At 35.2% G+C, this 22,713-nt stretch overlaps 1 protein-coding gene across 4 annotated transcripts in view; it reads left to right on the top strand.

Moving 5' to 3' along the window:
- LOC117323283 (HEAT repeat-containing protein 5B-like) overlaps window positions 1-22,713 on the top strand; it is a 76,545-nt gene that overhangs the window by 7,907 nt on the left and 45,925 nt on the right. For 2 of the 4 annotated variants that reach the window (XM_033878406.1, XM_033878405.1), the window contains exons 1-4: window positions 2,729-3,009; window positions 7,466-7,620; window positions 12,549-12,760; window positions 15,293-15,401. In XM_033878406.1, coding sequence (XP_033734297.1) covers window positions 2,973-3,009; window positions 7,466-7,620; window positions 12,549-12,760; window positions 15,293-15,401 — 513 coding nt within the window. In that variant the 5' untranslated portion in view covers window positions 2,729-2,972. Of the gene's footprint in view, window positions 1-2,728; window positions 3,010-7,465; window positions 7,621-12,548; window positions 12,761-15,292; window positions 15,402-22,713 lie in introns of those variants that run through there. The other 2 variants (XM_033878407.1, XM_033878408.1) reach the window with 2 other exon arrangements.

Raw genomic sequence — 22,713 nt, 5'->3', positions numbered from 1 at the left:
AAAAGTGTTCTTGAAGTTGTCTAATGTAGCCCTTCATATGAATGAAAAAAAAATTGTTGTGTTACACAATCTGTGTTTTTCCCCCTTAATTTAATTAATTTCACTTGCAATCAATTGGATTTCAGGAACCCATCATTATGCTTTAAATATCATAACTACCAAATTACAATTAGGAAAAAAGTGAGGAATGCAGAAATGGAAGTCTGAAATATTCTTTAACACACCCAAGTCTCATAAACACTGTAATCATATCATTGGGAAATTTGATAATGGTACTGGATTTCATGAGAATTAGAAAAAGTGTTTAAGTCTGGCTTGTGTCTGACATTGCAGCTGAGGAGTTATCTCAAATGTCAGTTGATATTTCAGCATTCCTTTGTGATTTCATTTATAGTGCATACTCTTTGTAATTTTCCATAAAAAAGATAAATTAAGGAAAGATATATGCTGCAGTGAAAATCTATCAAATGAAAACATTTGAAATCAACTTTAAATATAATGGGTATGTACGTCATGTTATTGGTAACTATATAGGTATTATGCAATTCTAGGTTAACATTTAATATTCATATTATGCAGATACTTAATTGTACTTGGTCTCTGGGAATATTGTATACAACTTGTGCCGAATCCATGATTCCAAATGGCTAACACATGTAAGTTTTGTAAAATTTAGGTAAATCCATACATGGCCAGTTGTTATATTTATATGATAGGGAAAAAATGTCCGTAACAAAGATACTGATACTGCATGGTATTTTACATATCAGAGTTGATTTTCCTCGAGTGTATAATTATGAACACTCAATTCTTACATCAATAGTGTTATACCTAAGTTTTAAGTGAGTGTCTTTTGCAGAAGTTGTGAAAATAATTACTTGTTATCTCATGTCCATATGTGGAAGTTGCATTTTACTGACATCGAAAAAAATCTACAGTTTAATCTGCTGTTACGAAAAAAAAATCAACAGTTTAATCTGCTGTTACGAAATTGCTCTTTTCCTATATCTCCTCGGGTTACAAATTGTGTAACAATGCTACAATGAAAGAAAGCTTTTAAAGTTGAATGTTAGACAATTTAATGTCTGTAATTTGAGACGAAAACAGAACAATTGATAAAAATACATCTGTTTGTAAATGTCAGGACAAAAACAACATTCAGTGTGAGTGTAATCAATATCCGGCTTCATGTCCTTACAGTTCGGATAACATCAGAATAGGGGTATAGATGTATTACAGACTAAAAGTAAAATTGTCATCTTGAGGGATATCCCATCCACCACCACAGCTGACGTTGCACAATAGTTCTACCATATCAGTCTTGCATACACATGTATGCCAGCATTGTTGAAAGTGACCAACTGCAATAGGATCTTGAGTTTAACAAAAAAAAAATACATAAACTTGAGCAATCAGCTGCCTCTATTCTAGTTACCATGCGAAGATTTCGAACCTCTATAACACTTAGAGCACCTACAAATCTTAAAGAAAATCCAAGGTATTAACTTGGTACAATATTACAGAATTGGTGGTTAAATCACTCATGGCTTTGAAAGCTTGGATCATTAATTAGAAACTTCTTTTTTATCATATATGTCATGCTTACTGGGCATGGCAAGAATAGAGTATATACACGACTTCTTTGCCAAAATATATAAAAAGGTATCATGTATTGTTTTAGGACTTTGCATATATCTAAAAAAACTTGTTTTGCTGTACATGTGTATATGTTGCTGGTATATATAGTGAACCAATGCAAGCAGCTGTTGTACACATAACATGGAGGACAGCATACCTTACTCTTGATCTGTATAGACAATATGGTAACAAAGATTATATCAGCAGTACTACTAGTACATATTTCAGTAAAGGGTACTGGGTGTATTGGACTCATGTCATTGATGATTTCAATTTTTAATTTAGTGCAAAAAAACTTCATTGAAAAAATACTATTTGGTGACTTCAAGATATGCAAAATCTGAATTTATGATATCAATGTATTCAGTCTTAATAAACAGATCTGGAAACATGATTATGCTGAGAAAGCGCAATAACATGTCACAATTGTTTAGCATCATTATATGGTACGTGGGGAAACTGCCTTGGTACTAATGTAAGAGGTTAAGCTGTCATGTTTAGTTACACAACATAATGCCATGTATCTCGGTATTGTTAAAATACTGGGAATGAGGTGGGCACATCAGCATATTGAATGTGATGCCTGACATTATCAACTTAAAGGGAACAGAGTCAGGTCATGACTACCAAGCTGGGCTATAGTATTGTAGGTGGAGGGGATATAAAATTTTGTTTAGTAGGTGTTTTATGGAGTTTGTACTGTCCCAGGCCTTGTCTAGATAATTAGGGAGACTAGACATGTGAGAAGGTACCCTGTTGATAAGGCACACAATGATAGTGTTTCTGTGTAACTGAATCCATACTCACTTGCCCCAGCTTCATCAACTGGGCAGACAGGCTGTCAAAACCAGGACATGTGATAAGGTATTATCAGAATCTAGACAACACAGTTGGGCTTTGTACCTCTACTGTGTACACCAGATCTATCATCAGTACCAAGGTACCAGTAGCCTTGTAACTGCACCGGAGGAGAGGGATGATGATAGACTAATAGGTACCTCTATTTATCATTAGTCTGTTTACATGTGTGATTTACACATAGGTGGTGGGGGTACATGTGTGTGTACCCAGCCTCTGTATCCTGCCAGTACTGTGCCAGATCTTCCAGTAGACATTCAACTGTCTGTGGACTTTGGATTAACCTAGAGTGTTATCAGCAGTCTTTTATCCAAATAAGGACCAAAACAATTGCTGGACTTGAAGTGGGAATTTATATCAAACCTGTACTCATGATAGGATAGATATTTGTTTCATGGAGATATTTGATCAAAGATCTGGATTAGCACTCCTATGTTTGGCTTGATTCTGAGTGTTTGCAGCATTTTAAAACGATCATGGACACACCGATTCTTGAAATTGAAGAAGTTGAAGGTGACTAATATTGACTATTCACAAGCTTCTATTTTTTGCCTGGGTGTATGTGTAGAACATTCAAAGCTTAAATAAGGAACCGGATGCATGAAATAGATATATACACCTTGTGACAAAAAACGTATCTGTAGTTGAAATTCTACTTTGCCTAGACTGTCCTACATTAACTATAGACAGAAATACCAACAAATATATAAATTTATCTGATGGAGATAACGTTTTTTTAACCTCCACCATATACTTACTTATGAGGATTACATTTATAAGCATGTATTTAATTTCATTCTTCAATCATTATGACAATTATGCATATGTGAAATTATTTAATTAGGGGTTCTTGAACTTAATTAAAGTATGAATTTATGCAGATTAGTATGTAAATTAAACAATTGCAAGATATCAAATATTGGAAATAAGTTATATAAAAATGTTACTTTTAACAATTTAATCAAAATCTGAAAATTACATTCCTCTTTAATGTATTTTTATATCATTAATGAAAATCTTGCCAGTGAAACAATTGTGATAGAAAGTTACAAGAAAAGCTGGAATTTTAAAGATGTAGATCGTTGAGGCAAAAGTATTGGCTTCTGTATGGCATGAAAGGAATTTAAAATGCTTTTGCACAACTTTAGGATCCAAACCTGGTTTTTTATGTGTGCATGTTTCAGACAGATTGGTCTGAGAATGTTGTCTGCTTCCAGGCATTCTACCGAAATGAATTGGCAAACTGTGGCCCTGTGAGACAGGCACCATTAGTGGTGAAGGCTGGAGGGAAAGGGGAATGAGAGAGAAAGAGAGAGAGAGGCTGGAGGGAAAGGTGAATGAGAGAGAAAGAGGCTGGAGGGAAAGGTGAATGATAGAGAGGCTGGAGGGAAAGGTGAATGATAGAGAGAGAGAGGGGCTGGAGGGAAAGGTGAATGATAGAGAGAGAGGCTGGAGGGAAAGGTGAATGATAGAGAGAAAGAGAGAGAGGCTGGAGAGAGAGAGAGAGAGAGAGAGAGAGAGAGAGAGAGAGAGAGAGAGGGGCAGACAGACAGAAAAAGACAGGCTGGAGGGAAAGGTGAATGAGAGAGAGGGAGAGACAGAGAGACAGAGAGAGAGGAGAACGAATCTGGCCAGGTGTTTCCTCAGTGATTGTTATACCTGCTGGTATAGGTAGCCAGAACAGGGATATGAAGTCCCACACAGGAAGTGCTGTTGGTCTCATCAATCACAGTACAGGGCAGCAGATCAGGTGCCTTGGTTAAAGGTCTGGTAAAATTAATGGTGGCATTCATATCAAGATCACAGACATTTAAATCACCTAGTTTTAATGTACTCTCATCTGTTTCTGAATATATCTGTAGATCAGCCAAACTACAAATGGAATTATAATGAGTTATGTAATCTGGTACGATAAATACATTATAGTTGTGTACAAAGTAAATTTAAATATATGACCTTTGGTGTATATTATGTTTGTATTATAAAATTTCATATAATGTAAAATTGTAGATCAGTCTGGCCAAGCAAAATGAGAAAAAAATGGGATTTTTCATACTCCTGATAGAAAATGCCAAAATTCATTGAACAGTTGCAATTGTATATGTTTACATAGATGATCAGGTGAAATACATTTGTATTGTGCGATTTGATGCAGTATATAAAACTCTTGTTTTGAGATTAAAATTTCAAGTTGCCTGCAGGTATATAATATAATCTTATGAGGTTTTGATAGTTTTTGAGTGGTAATGATAACATGATTTAATTAATTAGAATTTTATCAATATTGCAGTAACTATATAGTACTGTCTAAAGTTTTTATGGTAGGCTGGAACATGTGGAGCTAGTTTGTGTAAATAGGGGCAAAACTGGGTTGGTGTCCTGCTGTTGTGGACCTCATGATATACAGTAGTGTAGGCATGCTGCTTAAATTAAATTAACTGTGCCACATTTTCTTGCCATGGTTGCAGAAAATGTTTGATCAATATGGCGATGAAAAAACAGTAAAGTTGACAAGGAAATTTGAAGTATAGATGGTATACTGTGTGTACAGCTTGGGGAAGACAAATAATTTGATGTTTACTTTTCTTATACAAAGTAGTTGTGAATAATTCCACCACATCTAGGGAAATGGTATTCCCTGTTCTTCTGTTTTTGATGTACCTACCTAGTTTCAAATGGTGATGCTTATTTGCAGTAAAGTACCTGGTTCTGAGTGCCAAGTGAGTGGACTTAAGAATGTTCACCCATGCATGTTTTCAGACAAGTACCAATGCTAGCCCTGATTTAATTACCATGGAACTCTTTTACAACTATCAGCTTGCCAACTATTTTCAGCTCTGAATTCAGAAAATTAAGATTTTCAACAAGTAATGAAATTTCCAAGACTAGTGCTTTCAATTTCTTCATTGACACTGTGCACGTTCATGTACTGGAAGAGTATGGTATACGTGTATATATATACATGTACCAAATATTGCCTGCAGATTAGAATCAGGTGCTTTGGCAGTAAGGCGATAAAAAAAATGAATTGTGGATCAGTATGGTAATGAGAGAAAAATTTTGGGGTGTTGAACTGAACAGCTATCAGCTTATCTGTATTAGATCTTCATCTTTCATCTAGAACATGATGGAGTGTTTTGATTGGGAGGAAGTCCAGTCTTGTTGAATGATAACAGATGTTTGCCTAGACTGTGTTTACTGACCGCCAGAGCTGGTCAGTACATGCATGTGGCTAAACAACAAGAGGTTGATCAGGATTAGATGACCTCACCACAGGATCACCTAACTATATGTCCATGGAGGTACTGTGTATAGACTGGGTGACAAGAAAGAAAGTTTGGGTGACAGGAGAGAAAGTTTGGGTGACAGGATAGAAAGTTTGGGTGACAGGAGAGAAAGTTTGGGTGACAGGATAGAAAGTTTGGGTGACAGGAAAGAAAGTTTGGGTGACAGGATAGAAAGTTTGGGTGACAGGAGAGAAAGTTTGGATGACAGGAAAGAAAGTTTGGGTGACAGGAGAGAAAGTTTGGGTGACAGGATAGAAAGTTTGGGTGACAGGAGAGAAAGTTTGGATGACAGGAGAGAAAGTTTGGGTGACAGGAGAGAAAGTTTGGGTGACAGGAAAGAAAGTTTCGAGATGTTTCGAAGAGAATTCTTTCCCTTCAAAGGTTCCATCCCTTGTATTCCAAGAATTCTGTTTTTCATGCAGAAGTGTACTGTGTGTGGCTATTGCTATGATGTTGTGATTTAGTTATGGTTTTCCCAGTATACTTATCTATAGCTGTTTGAAACACTCCTTCTAAACTCTTAATCACTGTATGTGTATGACCATGAAGTCTAAGGGTCTAAGATGGCACAGCCCAATGTGTATCTTTATCATGGAAATATGAATCAAGATCATTTTATATGCTAGAAGCTGTTGTCCGACTCAGGGTGTTCTGGTCGACTATTCTAACATGTATTACACTGAAGGTAATTATGTTTATAATTAGCAAATTAACAGGGGTCATTGATCCAAGATCTAAATTTACCAAATATTGACTTCAGTAACTATCGCTCCAAGATGTCACAGATACCATTGATTCTGATATAGATTTTGAATGTAGCATTGTACATCTTCAGTAAATAAAAGGAATGTCATTTTCAGCCTTTAATGAATGAAAAATATCTTTCAGGGAAGGCTTTTAACAATTATCCACAACTACTTCCACATATACGTACACATACAGCAAACTATTATACATTACAGTAGTGAGCAATGTATAGCAATTTTATGTAATGGTATGTATGTTTACACGAGGGACATTCCTGTGTGTACAATTGTACAGCCAGTGTTGTGGTTTAGCTGTAGAACAGCCAAATTAAACATTCCACTAATGTCACTGTTCTCACTGTGTGTTCAGTTATATAACATGCTACATGTACATGTTAGAATTTATATATGAAATGTACCATTTTGATGAGGATTGTCTATTTAAAATCTTTTGATGGATTGTTTTACATGAAATATGAAACTACATCATACAGTCTCTATATTGGTAGAGGTCAACCTCAGCTTCATACGCTGGTATTCTCACGAATGGGCACACACATTATTGTGTAATTTGCCTTAATATGTTAGTCATGCAGTACACATCTATTTCTGGAAAATGAATTTTGAAACCAGAATTTTCATGTGTCCGGTTATAGATTAATACTGAGAGGAGTGTTCTGGAACATATTTAGTAAACTTTCCAAAGTATGCAGGACATTTGATGTACTAAAGATAGTTTATTTTGTGGATCATCCCAGTTTGAATTGATGGTATTTCTCTCGGACCATACTCATATAAATCTTTATTTTTATCTTACTTTTGATGATGTCTATAAAGTGAAAATGTTTAATATGTTATTAAAATGATAAACAGGAAATTGTAATGTCATTTTTTTCCCCAATGCATTGACATTCATTGACTGTGGTTCTTTTTTAGATCCAGAGGACAGTTGTGAACATTCAATGATGGAACTGGCACACAGCCTCCTCCTCAACGAGGAGGCACTAAAGAAAATTCCAGAGAACAAACGACCAGTGTTTGTCTTTGAATGGCTCCGGTTTCTGGATAAAGTTCTCATAGCTGCACAAAAAGTAAGTATTATTTCCTTCCTATGGCCAATTAAAAACAGTCTGTTGACTTTAATTTGTTTTCTGAAGATAACAGTTAAATAAAATAGATACTGTTTTGAAGCGATGAATGGTAACTGCAGATTCAGAAATGGTAAACATGTGATATTGGTATGTTTCAATTCCTGAGAGGATACATGAAAACCAGTCTCTGTCTAAACCAGTCTATGTCTAAACCAGCATCTGTCTAAACCAGCCTCTTTCTAAATCAGCCTTTGTCTAAACCAGCATCTGTCTAAACCAGCCTCTGTCTAAACCAGCCTCTGTCTAAACCAGCCTGTGTCTAAATCAACCTATGTCTAAACCAGCCTCTGTCTAAATCAGCCTCTGTCTAAACCAACCTCTGTCTAAATCAGCCTCTGTCTAAACCAGCCTGTCTAAACCAGTCTCTGTCTAAACCAGCATCTGTCTAAACCAACATCTGTCTAAATCAGCCTCTGTCTAAACCAGCCTGTGTCTAAATCAGCCTGTGTCTAAACCAGCCTCTGTCTAAACCAGCCTCTGTCTAAATCAGCCTCTGTCTAAACCAGCCTCTGTCTAAATCAGCCTCTGTCTAAACCAGCCTGTCTAAACCAGCCTGTGTCTAAACCAGCCTGTGTCTAAATCAGCCTCTGTCTAAACCAGCCTCTGTCTAAACCAGCCTCTGTCTAAATCAGCCTCTGTCTAAACCAACCTCTGTCTAAATCAGCCTCTGTCTAAACCAGCCTGTCTAAACCAGTCTCTGTCTAAACCAGCATCTGTCTAAACCAGCATCTGTCTAAACCAGCATCTGTCTAAACCAACCTCTGTCTAAATCAGCCTCTGTCTAAACCAGCCTGTCTAAACCAGCCTCTGTCTAAACCAGCATCTGTCTAAACCAGCATCTGTCTAAATCAGCCTCTGTCTAAACCAGCCTGTCTAAACCAGTCTCTGTCTAAATCAACCTCTGTCTAAACCAGCCTGTCTAAACCAGTCTCTGTCTAAATCAACCTCTGTCTAAACCAGCCTGTCTAAACCAGCCTCTGTCTAAACCAGCATCTGTCTAAACCAGCATCTGTCTAAATCAGCCTCTGTCTAAACCAGCATCTGTCTAAACCAGCATCCGTCTAAATCAGCCTCTGTCTAAACCAGCTTTTGTCTAAACCAGCCTCTGTCTAAATCAGCCTGTGTCTAAACCAGCTTCTGTCTAAACCAGCCTCTGTCTAAACCAGCCTCTGTCTAAACCAGCCTCTGTCTAAACCAGCCTCTGTCTAAACCAGCCTGTGTCTAAATCAGCCTCTGTCTAAACCAGCATCTGTCTAAACCAGCATCCGTCTAAATCAGCCTCTGTCTAAACCAGCTTTTGTCTAAACCAGCCTCTGTCTAAATCAGCCTGTGTCTAAACCAGCTTCTGTCTAAACCAGCCTCTGTCTAAACCAGCCTCTGTCTAAACCAGCCTCTGTCTAAACCAGCCTCTGTCTAAACCAGCCTGTGTCTAAATCAGCCTCTGTCTAAATCAGCTTCTGTCTAATCAGCCTCTGTCTAACATCAGCCTGTGTCTAAATCAACCTCTGTCTAAACCAGCCTGTCTAAACCAGTCTCTGTCTAAACCAGCCTGTCTAAACCAGCCTGTCTAAACCAGCCTGTCTAAACCAGTCTCTGTCTAAACCAGCCTGTCTAAACCAACGTCTGTCTAAGGTAGCGGTGTACAGTAAAAATACCCAATTTTGAAAAATATGACACATGTCTTAGATATGTAAACATTGCCAGTTAACCCTACATATAAACTCTAATAAAGTATATTATATTTGTAATCTGTACAACATTTGCAATTTTAATACAGCTCTGAAGGATAAGTTAACTGATATTTTCTGTGATTTTTAGAGCTGTGAATACTATGGTAACAGCTTAAAAAATGCTCAAAACTTGCAAAATATTATGATATTTGACCCAAAAAGACACAATTCTCTACACAATTTTTTTTTTGAAACCCATTTAGAATTAAATATCTCTATCCCAAAGACAGAATTAATCTTGTTTTGACATATGTTGTAAATTAAGTTTTTCCGCTATCTCGCCTTTACTGTGGGCATCCATTTTTCGCTGTAGGCAAATTAAATTTCCTGTGTAAACACACTTGCGGAAAATCTGGAAATTTAAAATCCGGAACCAATTTATTAATTTTTGTTTTAACAAATGTGAAGCCTGTATGTACTTCTTCATACTAAATATATACCAATCATAGTGTACATTTATTTTTTCATTTTTTATGCATATCATAATACAGGAGTTATTTGCTTAACAAAAAAATTGCCCATGGCCAGGCTGTCCTACTGTAGTGTGCTACCTAAATCAGCCTCTGTCTAAACCAGCCTCTGCCTAAACCAGCCTCTGTCTAAACCAGCTTCTGTCTAAACCAGCCTCTGTCTAAACCAGCCTCTGTCTAAACCAGCATCTGTCTAAACCAGCCTCTGTCAGCCATGTTATGTACGTAGCCACTGTCTGATCCCGGTCACTATTTAAATCTTAATGTGACCATCTTTAGTATAAGGCCCTGGTGTATCTTGTTGTAAAGAAAATAAGGAGGGCAGAATTAATATTGAGGATAGTTCTAGATACATCTGTTCTGGAAATAGTAGATTGTCAAATTCTAAATTCTTGTTAGGTCAGTCAATCCTTAAACATTGGTTCTGGTCGTGCAATTTAACAATTGGTATGTTTTCGTTGAACAGTGCTTTATTATAAAATATTAGTATAACATATATGAAATAAACTACTTTGTATCATAATCAAGGGTAGAAATTTTCAGACATAGTGTCTCACTGTTTCAAATTAAATATGACATTTAAAACCATTATAATGTGCTTTAATTTGTAAGGAGATTCATTAAACAGAATAGAAGTTATTCTCAAGAAAAAAGAAGAAAAATTCAAATATAAAGAAATTTCTCTGAGCTGCTGTTTGTTTTGTTCTTTATATCGTAATGATTCATGTATAGTTACTAAATATTGATATCAAGATGAGTTCATGTATCAGTCAGATAGCTGCTAGGTCCCTAAGGAAGCTCCTTTTGACAGATCTGTCTTGAGCTATAAAGCAAGCTTTGAAAAAGCCCAGCCAGCAAGGCTTGGAAAACTGATATATTCTTCTATTATGGATTCGTAGAAAGCAAGTGCTTGACTTCTCATTATACAGATCCAGAAGATTTGCCCAGCATACCATTAAGCTAATACCCACTTTATAATTGATTTGCCCTGTCAACTCACTAACAAAGTCCAGGATCACACTATTATACCACTAGTGGAGATGACTGAAGTCCGGCTATATAGAAGTGGGCTATAACATGTATGGGTATTATCTATATGATGGTCATTGATACTTATTGTAGCCTGACCACTATACGGTGCTTAACTTGAATGAGGATTTAACTTTTGTTAATCAGGGATTAGATTGTAGCTCATTCGATACATTAGCAGAAATGATCAGTGAAGTTTTAAAATGATATTTTCATAAACGTTTTGAACTGAAATTTACAACATTTTAGAATTCAAAATATTTAAGAATCATGTAAAATTTTGTTTATTAATTACAACATATTGTTTTGCAGGATACAATGCATGTAAGTTGGGAAATTAACTCAATATTTGCAAGCTAGTGTAGCTTGGTTCAAGTATTCAATTGCAACAACTATGGTCATATGAATGTTCAATTTGAACTTCCTTCCGTCTACATCTATCGTCTGTATTGGGTTAATTTAGGAAATAGTGGCTGTAGAGGTGTACATGGATAATGTTTATTGATCCTAGCTTAGTTAGAATAATAAAGGTCAAAAGATAATTTCCAAGCAATTATTATTTATTGATCTTCTCACATAACGTGAATTATTACTGGTGCATTCTACATGTACTTTATTTCATTGATGAGATGTACAATTTGGCATAGTTTTAAACTTGGTAATTTGAGATTGTTAAGTCTGTACATTTAAAGATACGTTCTCTTTACTATGGGAATTGTGAAATAAAGCCCAGTATACAGTATATGCTATGGACCTGTTTTCAGTAATTTCCCGTTTATAAAGTTTCCAATGACATTTTATCCAAAAGCTGATAGATTTCAATGTCTGACTTAAGCTTTGTCTCAGTATAGATCAGTATAGTTTGAGACAGGTACTGATATTCCTGAATAAACATTTCTAATTCACCTTACAAAGAAAGGTTATCTGTATGTGTAGTGATAGTTGTATAAGCCTATTATAATATAAACTTCTTTGAAATTGAGTGACCTTGAAAACTAAAGTGTTTCTTCAATTTCAACGATTTTTGTTTTACTTTAAATAATCACAATTGGATTATTATTTTATTTAGATGGGTTTAACTTTGTCTATACTGTCTGTATAACTAACACATTCTACTATTATACATAAGGATTGTTGTCCTTTTTGCAATTGTGTAACTTTTAGACATGAAAAAATATTGTTTTATACCAATATTGTGAAACAGGAACATTCTGTATCTGTGATCTAACGCCATTTTAAGGTTAATGGAGGTGGTTGTTATATAGATTGGTATAAATCAGACCCCAAAATCCAGGAGGTTACAGAGGAATAATTTGGATATAAGAAACCACCTGTTAAGATGGTATAAAGGTAGAGCAGTAGGGGAACTTCAATAGATGTTAAGGCTATTTGTATCTGTTTCGATCTCCAGTGTGTAATCTTTATCAAGATAACTGGGTCATGTGAATAATGGCTGGGGTTACGGAGGCTGCTTGTGATGTTAATGCTGTGTGCAGGCATTCATAGCTTGATGCCCACAGGAAGTTACCCCACTGCCAATAATTACATGTGATACACGCAACACAGGCCGATTCCTGCCCCACGGTTATGTTGTATGGCGTCCAAATTATAGGTATTTCTTTTTCATTATGTTTTTCAGTCGGACATTAAAGAGAAACAGAAGAAACTTGTGGAACAGTTGACCAATCAGATCAGTGAATCTCCGGGGCCGCCAAGTCGCAAATTACTGGCACGGAACCTTGCCATACTGTTTAGTGTGGGCGATACCTTCGAACTTTTTAACACAATTAATAAATGCAACGACATCATCAAGAACAAAGATGATTCGCCGAGTTATCTCCCAACACGCCTGTAAGTCTCCAGGAAAATAAATCATCCACAAACAATGTATACTTCATATAGGGAATATACTTCATAGAGAATTTTCCATAATTGATAAAGATAAAGCTCCACTCTGATATTGTAATTGACCTTTGTGCCCTTTATCCTTAAAATACATGTTCTTCCCTGACATTGATTGGCCTTGGTGTTTATAGCATAGCAGTGTAAATATTTATAATAGATTCCAATTTGGATTATTTTTAGGTAAACATTTATCCTAAGCTAACCAATTAAAGTAATATAGTGGCCTTAACTGTGGTTGGTGATATGAAATCTGCTAGAAATTGTATAAATGGCATCCACCACAAGACATATTTACTTATGTTGCAAACATCCTACATTATAAATATTGTAGAAAAGATTATGGAGGTGATTCCTATGTAAATTGAGCAATGCGTTTGTGCTACATTTGTATTGTAATCAATCGAAAAGAAACCTTGTATATTAAATCTAAACCTGTATAATCCTCCAGTTGGTCACTTTGTAAAGATTTATCTGTCATAGAAAGCTGTATAATTTACAAACCTGTGTTAAACAGACATTCATTAAGTCCCATTTTAAACATGTCTGTTGAACCTGTGCATGTATACTGTAAATCACTTATATTTCGTGTGGGATTTATTTTCGCGTTAATTCGCGAGGAGAGTCAAACGCGAATTCAAATCTCTCGCGAATATTTGTATAAGAATGACAAAAATACTAAATGGCGTCCATTTTGAACCTACTGTAATCTTTAGTTCGTGAGCAAACATCGCCGTTAAAGTAATGATAGAGTGATAGATTATATACTTATATATCAGAGTGTTTTTATATCACAAAACACCGAAATTTCACACACAAAAAAAACCCACTGAACACTGATATTGTGGTTGAACTAGGACCTAATTAACTTCTAGACGACGTTTTACATGTAGTTAATTTAAGTACAATAGGTACTGTCCCGAGGATCCCGGATGGTCACCCGGAATACGTCGTACTTTATTACCCATGCTGTTGTAAGTTATGTTAGGTTTCATGTATATATAGCACTTCACATCGCTTGATTCTCGAAAAGATATTTAACATAACAAAGTTGAAATCAAACAAATTATTTATTTAATTCAAACATTCAGAGCAAATGATCGCCTGGAGTATAAATCATTCGCAATAGACTGTCCATAATCTGTAAACCTGTATATGTGCAAAATGGAACTTTGGAAAGTATATGCCTGCACCTATATAATCTGCAAACCTCTATAAACAAGATCTTATTCTACATATCAATTGAACCAATATAATCTGAAGTATTTTAATTATGAAATTATGTAAGAGACAAAATATGCTGTATTCAAAAGGTACATACAAGAAATCCTCTTAATTTATTTTTTAGACAACGCCCTTACGATTACGTCATACAGGACCACAGAGTGTTAATTGAAGCTGTTTTTAACTTCCACAAACAGCATTTGATTCCAATACCCTGACAGGGCCAATGTAAACACTCAGAACATCCCTTCACAGGTTCCCCAGCAGTTGATACCAGGCTAAAACATCTTTTGATTGAGTTGCTAACATAACCGCCCTGTCTCGCTGTCTGTCCATCTCTTGAGGCCCATAACACAAGTCTCTCTCCAGGATTTCTGGTTGATAGTGTGTTCAACAATTATAAAAAAACATACCTGAAATATTGCACCCGTTGGATGCTGTGAATATCAGACAGGTGTTTGACGGCTAGTCAGTGCAAAATTATATCTCTACAGGATTAGAACCCGCCATAAATATCTTAAGGTTGACTATGTAAGCTTACTTTATATAAAAATGTAATCTGTTTATAGATAATTTGTACCGATTGACTTTCATTACTTGCATTATTAGAAGTGAATGAAGATAAAGAAAAAACTTGGGAGATCACAATTTGAATCAGTCTTGCATTGAGCCACAGGTGGTCTTTCAGGTTTAACTGTACATATGAAATCAGGGAGATGTTCCAATGAAGACTATAATCTGTACATTTTAAAGGAATGTTTTGTGGATAGGAATGTTATGCAGAAATCCATAATCTGTATAATGTTTGACGAATTGCTAGAATTACAAATTAAACTGGATGTGGAGTGACGTATTGTTACTAGAGTATGGAAATAAAGCATGATCAAACCAGTAAACATTAAAAATATAAAAATATTAAAAAAAAAAAGCATTGTAAATATAAAAAAATTCCAGGAACCTTTGAAAGGAGTTCTTAAATTGACTAGTGTAAAAGTGAAGTTTTCCACAGGAATAATTGAATACAGTGTCAAATATGTACATTGTACCACTAAAAATTAAGAATTTCCAGTCGCTGGGTATACCCAATATCTTTAACAATGACAGCATCATTTATTACACAAAATTGTTCAAAATTGCCTTTTATCGGTAGTGGAAATAGTTGTAAATTGAAAAATTGTTGTTTTGTTTGTGAGAATTACCTATATTTACTGTTAAGACTATATGTGTAATAACTTTCGTCAATTTTGTTATTGACAGTGCAGCCATTGCATGTCTTGGAGCCATGTATGAGAAGCTGGGGAGAATGACAGGCAGATCTTACGAGGAAACTGTACAGATACTCATCAAGTCCCTCAAGAATGCCGAGGTAGGACATTGACTTTTGTTGTCAAAAAGGTTTAGTGTGCATGAATATAGGAGTGGAGAATGGGTGTGTAAATAGGAAACATTCTTCAGTTGAAACGTCAACAAAGGTATTAAACAATTTGTTTTACTGAAATAAAGATGAGAAACTATCTTAGTTATTATATGAATTTGATATTCAAATATATGGATTTAAAAATCTTCTTAAAACAGTATTTAGCTTTTTGTGCTCATTTGTTTCATGTCACAATTTTTGTCATAAATCTGGAGATTTTTACACCAACCTGTCAGCAGTCAAAGATTATGAGAAATTTTTGTTTAGCAGTTTGAACAAACATCATTAATTTTAAACGAAATCTATTAAGTACAGCTTTTTTAAACTCTCCACATTTGTAATGTAAATGTTTTTATGAAGTCTTCCTCAGACTACATAACCAAGTCAGAAAATAAATTGCTTTGGTGAAAGTGCCTCGTGCCTTTATAATGAAACATGAAAAAATGTTGTTGGAGAGCTCAAGAAAAGCAGGAACATAATTGTACACCTGTGACTTCTGTAAACCATTGCACACGTAGCTGTTACAGCGACTTAAACCTCAAAGCCATGGTTACAGACGGATCGTGAATGTAGGCTTAGCCTTACCCTGTAATAGCTAATGCCAGGTAGACACTTTGGGGCAGTCATTATCGTAAAACCCAGTGATTATCTCGTGTAAGGTACACAAAATAAGGGCTGTTCAAGCGTCTAATTGTTAAAGCACAAGACAAAGTGACATGTATGCATATAGGCAGGGTGCTCTGTACTAGGTAGGGGTTTGCCTGGGAAAGTTATGCAAGATATGACATGGGGTTTTTGAACACAGGCCAAGTTCGCCCGGTAGGTTTATAAGTAAGAGGTGTCTGGTGAAAAACGACTTCCAGATTTCTCCTTTGGTATGTCCTATTGGCAGGATGAGGCAGGATCATTACAAATGGCTTTCAGGCTGACTGTCACTCACATTCCTATTGTGATTATATATACAATACAGTGATAAGCACTTCACAAGAAGTATTTTCCTTTTTGCAGAATATCAAAAGAATAATAGGGAGGAGAATAAATATACGAAAATAGGAGCTAAGAACACTTTAGATTACATGATGCGTCTCTTTGGACCAGATTCTAAATTTTTAGTTCAATTGAACCAAAGTGCAGGGGAGCTAGTGTTATACTCCCAGAAATAGCCAGGTCAGCGTTTTTATAAAACAGTGTTTTGGCAGAACCAATAAGGATACTGCTTAGGTGTTTCTTATTTGTGTTCCTTGTGACAAGACTTTGTCATTGGCACTACATTTTTAGACCTGTTGTTCTTGACCACGACCTTTGACCTACTTTTAAAAAACTTATTCTGCATTTCAACCTACTTGGCGAGCTATGTTGTCTTCTGACATTTCTCGTTTCATGCTTGAGAGAAACCACTCTGTCAAAATATAAAAATGTATTTATCATAGGGTATAGGTCAGTTGTAAGTTGGTTTGATGTATTATTGTAAAGTAGATTACAACATAATTTGAACTGTTTTATGCAATGAGATCTTTAAATTTTAGCAATGTTAAGTCATCAACAGAAAATCAAGTTCTTAAAATTGAGCAATTCCTTACAAAAGACTTTTTAGCTTTCTGCTGTAAAACATTCTTTTCCAAATTGATGTCATTTTCAAAGCTGAAGTCTCAAAACGTAGATTTTAATGTTTTTGAAAGTATCAGCATAAAGATGACATTAAAGCAAGTTTCGATTCCATTCGAGCTTCCGTGAGAAGCAAATATTCACTCAAGTTTAAACATTTCTGCTTCCATGCCATTGTCATATAACAAAAGCTTGGCTGCAAAGTAATAGAGATGTCTCAGTGAGATATAAATCTTAGCCTTCTTGTCCCCTACACAGTTGATGATAACATTCTATCAGCTGAATACAGTAATATTGGTCATGGCATATACTCATCAATCTAAGAATGGGATATCATTTATTTTGTAATGGTCATCTAATGATGATATATGCTCTAATTCCCCGAGTTCTTCAGGGAAAATGTATTGATTAGTATATATGAGAACAGTGAGCCACAATTCTGGGTCTCTTTTTCCCCGAGGAATGCTATCACATTGAACAGCTACCTGGTATAATCACTGTCCTTTGGATGTTACAATAAAATTGATAACAGAAAATTGACTTAGCCTTCACTGTTCTTCGCAAGTTACAAGAAAATGTTAATTGGAAAATTGAATAAGCTCTGTCTGCCTTTTACAAGTTACAAGAAATTACATCAGTTATAATGATTGTACTATTGGTAGCTTAGGTAACATTTGGCAGGGTTCAGAACTTGTCAACTATACTAATACTGCTGGCTATGGTCACTGATAAACTTGTGACTCATCTATATTGGATATTACCGATTGTATTGGAAAGAATGGACCGTTTCAACTGTACTTCTTTGGACAATGGCTTTTTCTGTCAATATGTTCTTATTTTGGATGAAGGCATGGGCTCAATATATCATTACCTGTGCAGAGCAGATCAGTGTTAATAATAATAAAGGCTCATGTTGAATATTCTGTTAAATTTCTGGAGTTTATTGGTGTTTTGGGGTGGTATTTGATATTTTCCGGTGTCACTTGCTGCTAAGAAAATTGGTCTTCCTTAAACACTTTTGTTGACATCTTCATGTTCTTTTAGTGTTCAATTGATTAGCTGTTTGGTTTATATTCCTATCTGACTGAGTTATATACTTAAAGAAATACAAAAGTAGCCAAAAAGGTCATTGAGGAGATCTATACTAACTAACCCCGCTACATTTGATGTTGATAAATGTTGATGATACAGATTATTCTGACTGTACAGATAGATTTAATTTGGTTCTTATTCATTATTGTTCTGATAAAACTTCTCAACAAAAAGACTAGATTCTTATCCTTAATCATATATCAACTGTGAATCTGCCATCCTCCAACCTGGTATCAAATTCCACTACCTGCTGCGGGCTTATGTTTTCTATATGGCAATTTTATGGTGTTGTAATTGTCTCAAGACAGCTATACAGTTCTGTGGAAGATATCAGCGGTTTGGCTGAAGTAGGGTGATCTTTGGATGTGAACCTGGAGAAAAGTCAATCCTAATTTCCTGGTAAATTGTCCCACTCACGTCTTTGGGGACCTATTTTTGGTACTGTATATATAACTGGTGCTATTGATTGAGACCTTTGCAATTTTGTAGCCACGGGAACTGTTTCAAATGTTGAAGCCAAATGTGAAATATAGCCATGCTTGTCTGGAGTTGGTCTTCAAGCCCTATTAGGTGATGAACGTTGAAACTTTAAACTTGTTGATGTTTTCATAATTATCTAAACTGAAAATAGAATTACCTTTGAATTTGAAATGAATAGTTTGGATAATATGCACATTTTATGGGGACATATTTAAAAAGAAACCAGTCTGTAAATAAAACTTCATGTACCTGTACACTGAACTGGATATGAAAGCTTCTTTTACATGTAAATCATACTAGTGTGTAAAGAAAGAAATAATCAAGTCCATTTCTGTTAATCTGAAGCAGGCCATGCATGTGACTCAAATTATCTCTCTTAATGAAAGATCCTCTTGTAGTTTAGATTGCCTTTTTGTGTCACACACAAAGATTGAATGTCTGTCCTCACTATTTTCAGAGTTATTGCCCCTTGCTCACATTGCATCACATTTTTCCAAAGCATCTCTCTCATACTGAACCACTTATATTGATAAGATTTTGTGTAATGATAATGTGTAATGATAATTTGTAATGATAAGATTTTGTGTAATGATAAGATTCTGTGTTTGAGTACTGCCTGGCCAGTTGGAGTAACAGCTTTGCTGTATACATTAATTATTGTATGGCCCTTTGAATCGCATGGTTGTTCACAACTTTATATTTGATTTTGCTTATCATAATTATCCCATTGGTTGAAGGTCTTTTCCAGAAAAGATTCTCCTGTTTTGTATCACTGTGTTCATATCAAGGTTTGAACACTGTGTTTCCGATCATAGCTAGGGCATTTTTGTCACCCCAGTTATTTAAACCTTTCATATTGTTCACTGTCTCATTTAACTTGTTTCCTTATAAACATTTATTATCATAGCAAAATAGCACTTAAATTTGCTCATAAATTCTGACAAGATTTTTATGATAGCATTTCACATGAGCTTTTCTATGATGTTGTAATTCTCTGCAGCTTGAATGGATTCATTAGTGATTTTAGTTGTAAGATATCTAGTGAAAAATCCATAAAATGTTGCCTGATTTCTTCATGCTGCTAAACAATGAAATTGTTATAATTACTGTATGGTTGTATGGAAGTTGATCACTGCCAGACTTCCTCCCTAGTAATACCATTAACATTTAATAAGATGTCTTTGACATACTTGTGTTTTATGTCTTCTGTGAACATATTGAAATATCTATGGTTAAATGGTAGTTGAGCCATGTGATAGTTGTTATAAGTCCTTTGATATTTTCTCCAATCAGTGCTGGCTGGGCGGGGAGTACTGATCATGAGATGGACCCCACAATTTATATCTCCTCGTAGTCCCACAGGTGGCGCTGAAGTATCCATGCACGCTTCCATATGCTGTTTGATATATATTTATATATTGGCCACCAAACTTTTTGGTGATGCCAATGGTGTATGAAAGAACTTGGACTGAGACCAGGCTCGGAATTCTGAGATATGATCTCACAATGTGATTAGAGCTTGATCTTTGGCGTGTATCATACTTGTTGACAGTACAGCAAGAGTAAAAAAATGTTTCGCTACATTGGGAATGGGTGTGAATGTTTTTTTGCATGCATGTATGTTTGATATGGGGCATATTGTTATAACGGGAGCCGATTTATTCTGGAATGCTGGGATCATATCTGTGTGTGTGATATATGTTTAGGAATGGGATGGTCATAGTCTGTAGGTAGATGTTATGGCTGTGACTACTTACAAATATATCACTGCTTATAGTTAGTCAGTAGAAAAGTCAGTCAAGAGCAATGACTATCCTTAATCATCAGTATGTGTCGTATGAAACCAATACTAAACACAGTATTTCATTTATATTTGAATTTACTACCAGGCAATGCATATATGTATATTATGATTATGAATACTGAAATTTACAGAAATGTTTTGTATGGCATATGCTTTTACTTTAAGTTGTTTGGAGTAAGTCAAACTGTAGTGGTGTTCCGATTAATTGAGTTCGTCGAGTATCACTTGTTTGAGACGTTTGATCAATTAATCGAATAAGAAATCTGTAATCGAGTTTCGTCGGAAGTGCCCTACATCAGGTTTTATGAAAATATATTAGCCGGATTTCAGATAAACATAAGCAAATTCAGCTTGACAATGTCTACAATACAGTCGCTTGCGAGAAATGGTTATGCTTGTATCATGCAAAATCATGCATCGCAATAACTGGTACAGTGTTGGAATACTAGGAGGAATGCAAACGTACCGATGACTAAGATTTTGTTTGTGAGAACATAAACGACTAGCTATGGAAGCAACGTTAACGTATACGATCTTTCTTCCTGGTAAACGCACAGGGTCTGTTTTATGGAAACATTTTGGTTTTTAATGAAAACAAGAAGCAGAAGGTCCGTTAAGTACTGATACTTTAAATATGACGAAAATTATTTGTAAAATGTGCAGAAAGTCGTATTCCTTCAATGGTAATATAAGTCACAGTTCTACTTTCGTTTTCAAAGTAGATTAGACTTTCGATAACGGATGGATTAAAGCATTTTACATCCCATGCAAAAATTTCCAGTTAGCTTAAAATACTCCAATGAACAATCCTTCTGTTGTTTTTTTTCTGTGTTGAATAAAATTATTAAAAAAAAACAATTTTGGTTCATTTTTATCTGTGTAATAAACAAATAAACACACAGGAGATAGTATACATGTAGGTGTATCAGTTTATTAGTTACTGAAATTGTTGTTGAAAGCATTTCACAAAATATTGAGACATGAATACAAAAAATACATTTGGAAATTAATCGATTTTAATCGATCATCGATTGGTTACACACAAGTGATGATCGATCACAAAAATTCAACCGATTCCCAACACTAAGTCAAAGGAAATGTGTGCCTATTTGCCAGGAATTTAATGTTGATAAACATTAAGAATGTGATAAACTTATGTGAAAAGTAGAAGTGCTAACCAGCTCTAAGTGTTGTGTATTAGGATCAGTTTGATGGGAGAGTTAGCGGAGGGGATGTGTTAATTATCAACTAGTCTTGTGGCAACATCAGTCTGATTGAGGTAAATCAGATGTACCAAGCACTCCCCTTCCACATCTCTGTTCCACCCTCACACAATCTAATCTAACTTCTATTTCAGTTTTAAACTTGTACAGGAAGCTAATCACCTCACTTTGATATCCTGCCAGAATTATAAAACCTCGGTATTACAGTGATAATAGTTGAACACTTCCCAGGTAGAATATATCTGTGACCAGAGGTTTTCTACTGAATTTCATAGATACCCTATCTCTATGAGGTATCTGGTGACTTCAGTTATAGCATGAACTTGTCATCTTGAATTAGCATCTCTCACACTAAAAAAGCTACTTACACATTTCAACTATAAAAAGATTGGACCGAAATCTTCCTGAAATTCCTGAGTCTGAAAACCAAGATTTGTCTTGTCTTTATCAATTTTGAAAAAAATTTAAAATCACACAAACTTAACGAAGTATATCCTGAATCAAAAGAGTCTGCATGAGTATGTATTTATGTGTGATCAAAGATCGTAAAAAATATCTGGAAAACTACATTCCCGACCCTGATCTGTTATAGACAGATATAAGATATATTCTAAGACGACCTTGCGATGAAATAGACTTTTAAGCTGTAATCTATATTAGTTCTGTTCAAGTATATTTTTCAAAGATTCTTAAATTTTAAAGTACACCACACCTCGCAATTGATAGTCAATACATGTATGTGTATACGTAGCTATATATATAGCTAGCCGACTTGTATAATTTGTATCATAATGATGATAATATCAAGATTGAATATATCATCAGATACTTAAGATATTTTTGTATTAGACATTTGCTGGTCAGTGTTGAATAAAGCTGGTGTTTCATCCAATCTCCATCATTATACTCTCTTTAAAGCATCACAGGAGGAATTTGGTAGTTTGTAATCATAAATAATGATTGAACATTATTTGACATTTGATGGTTACTGTTGATAATATCATGTTATGAATTAAACATGGCACATTTTATCATCCTAATATTTATGATCAGAAAC

The sequence above is a fragment of the Pecten maximus genome, chromosome 3, assembly GCF_902652985.1.
Source record: "Pecten maximus chromosome 3, xPecMax1.1, whole genome shotgun sequence".
Classification (NCBI taxonomy): domain Eukaryota; kingdom Metazoa; phylum Mollusca; class Bivalvia; order Pectinida; family Pectinidae; genus Pecten; species Pecten maximus.
Note: the sequence above shows the minus strand (reverse complement) of the source record. Positions and strands in the feature narration are given on the sequence as shown.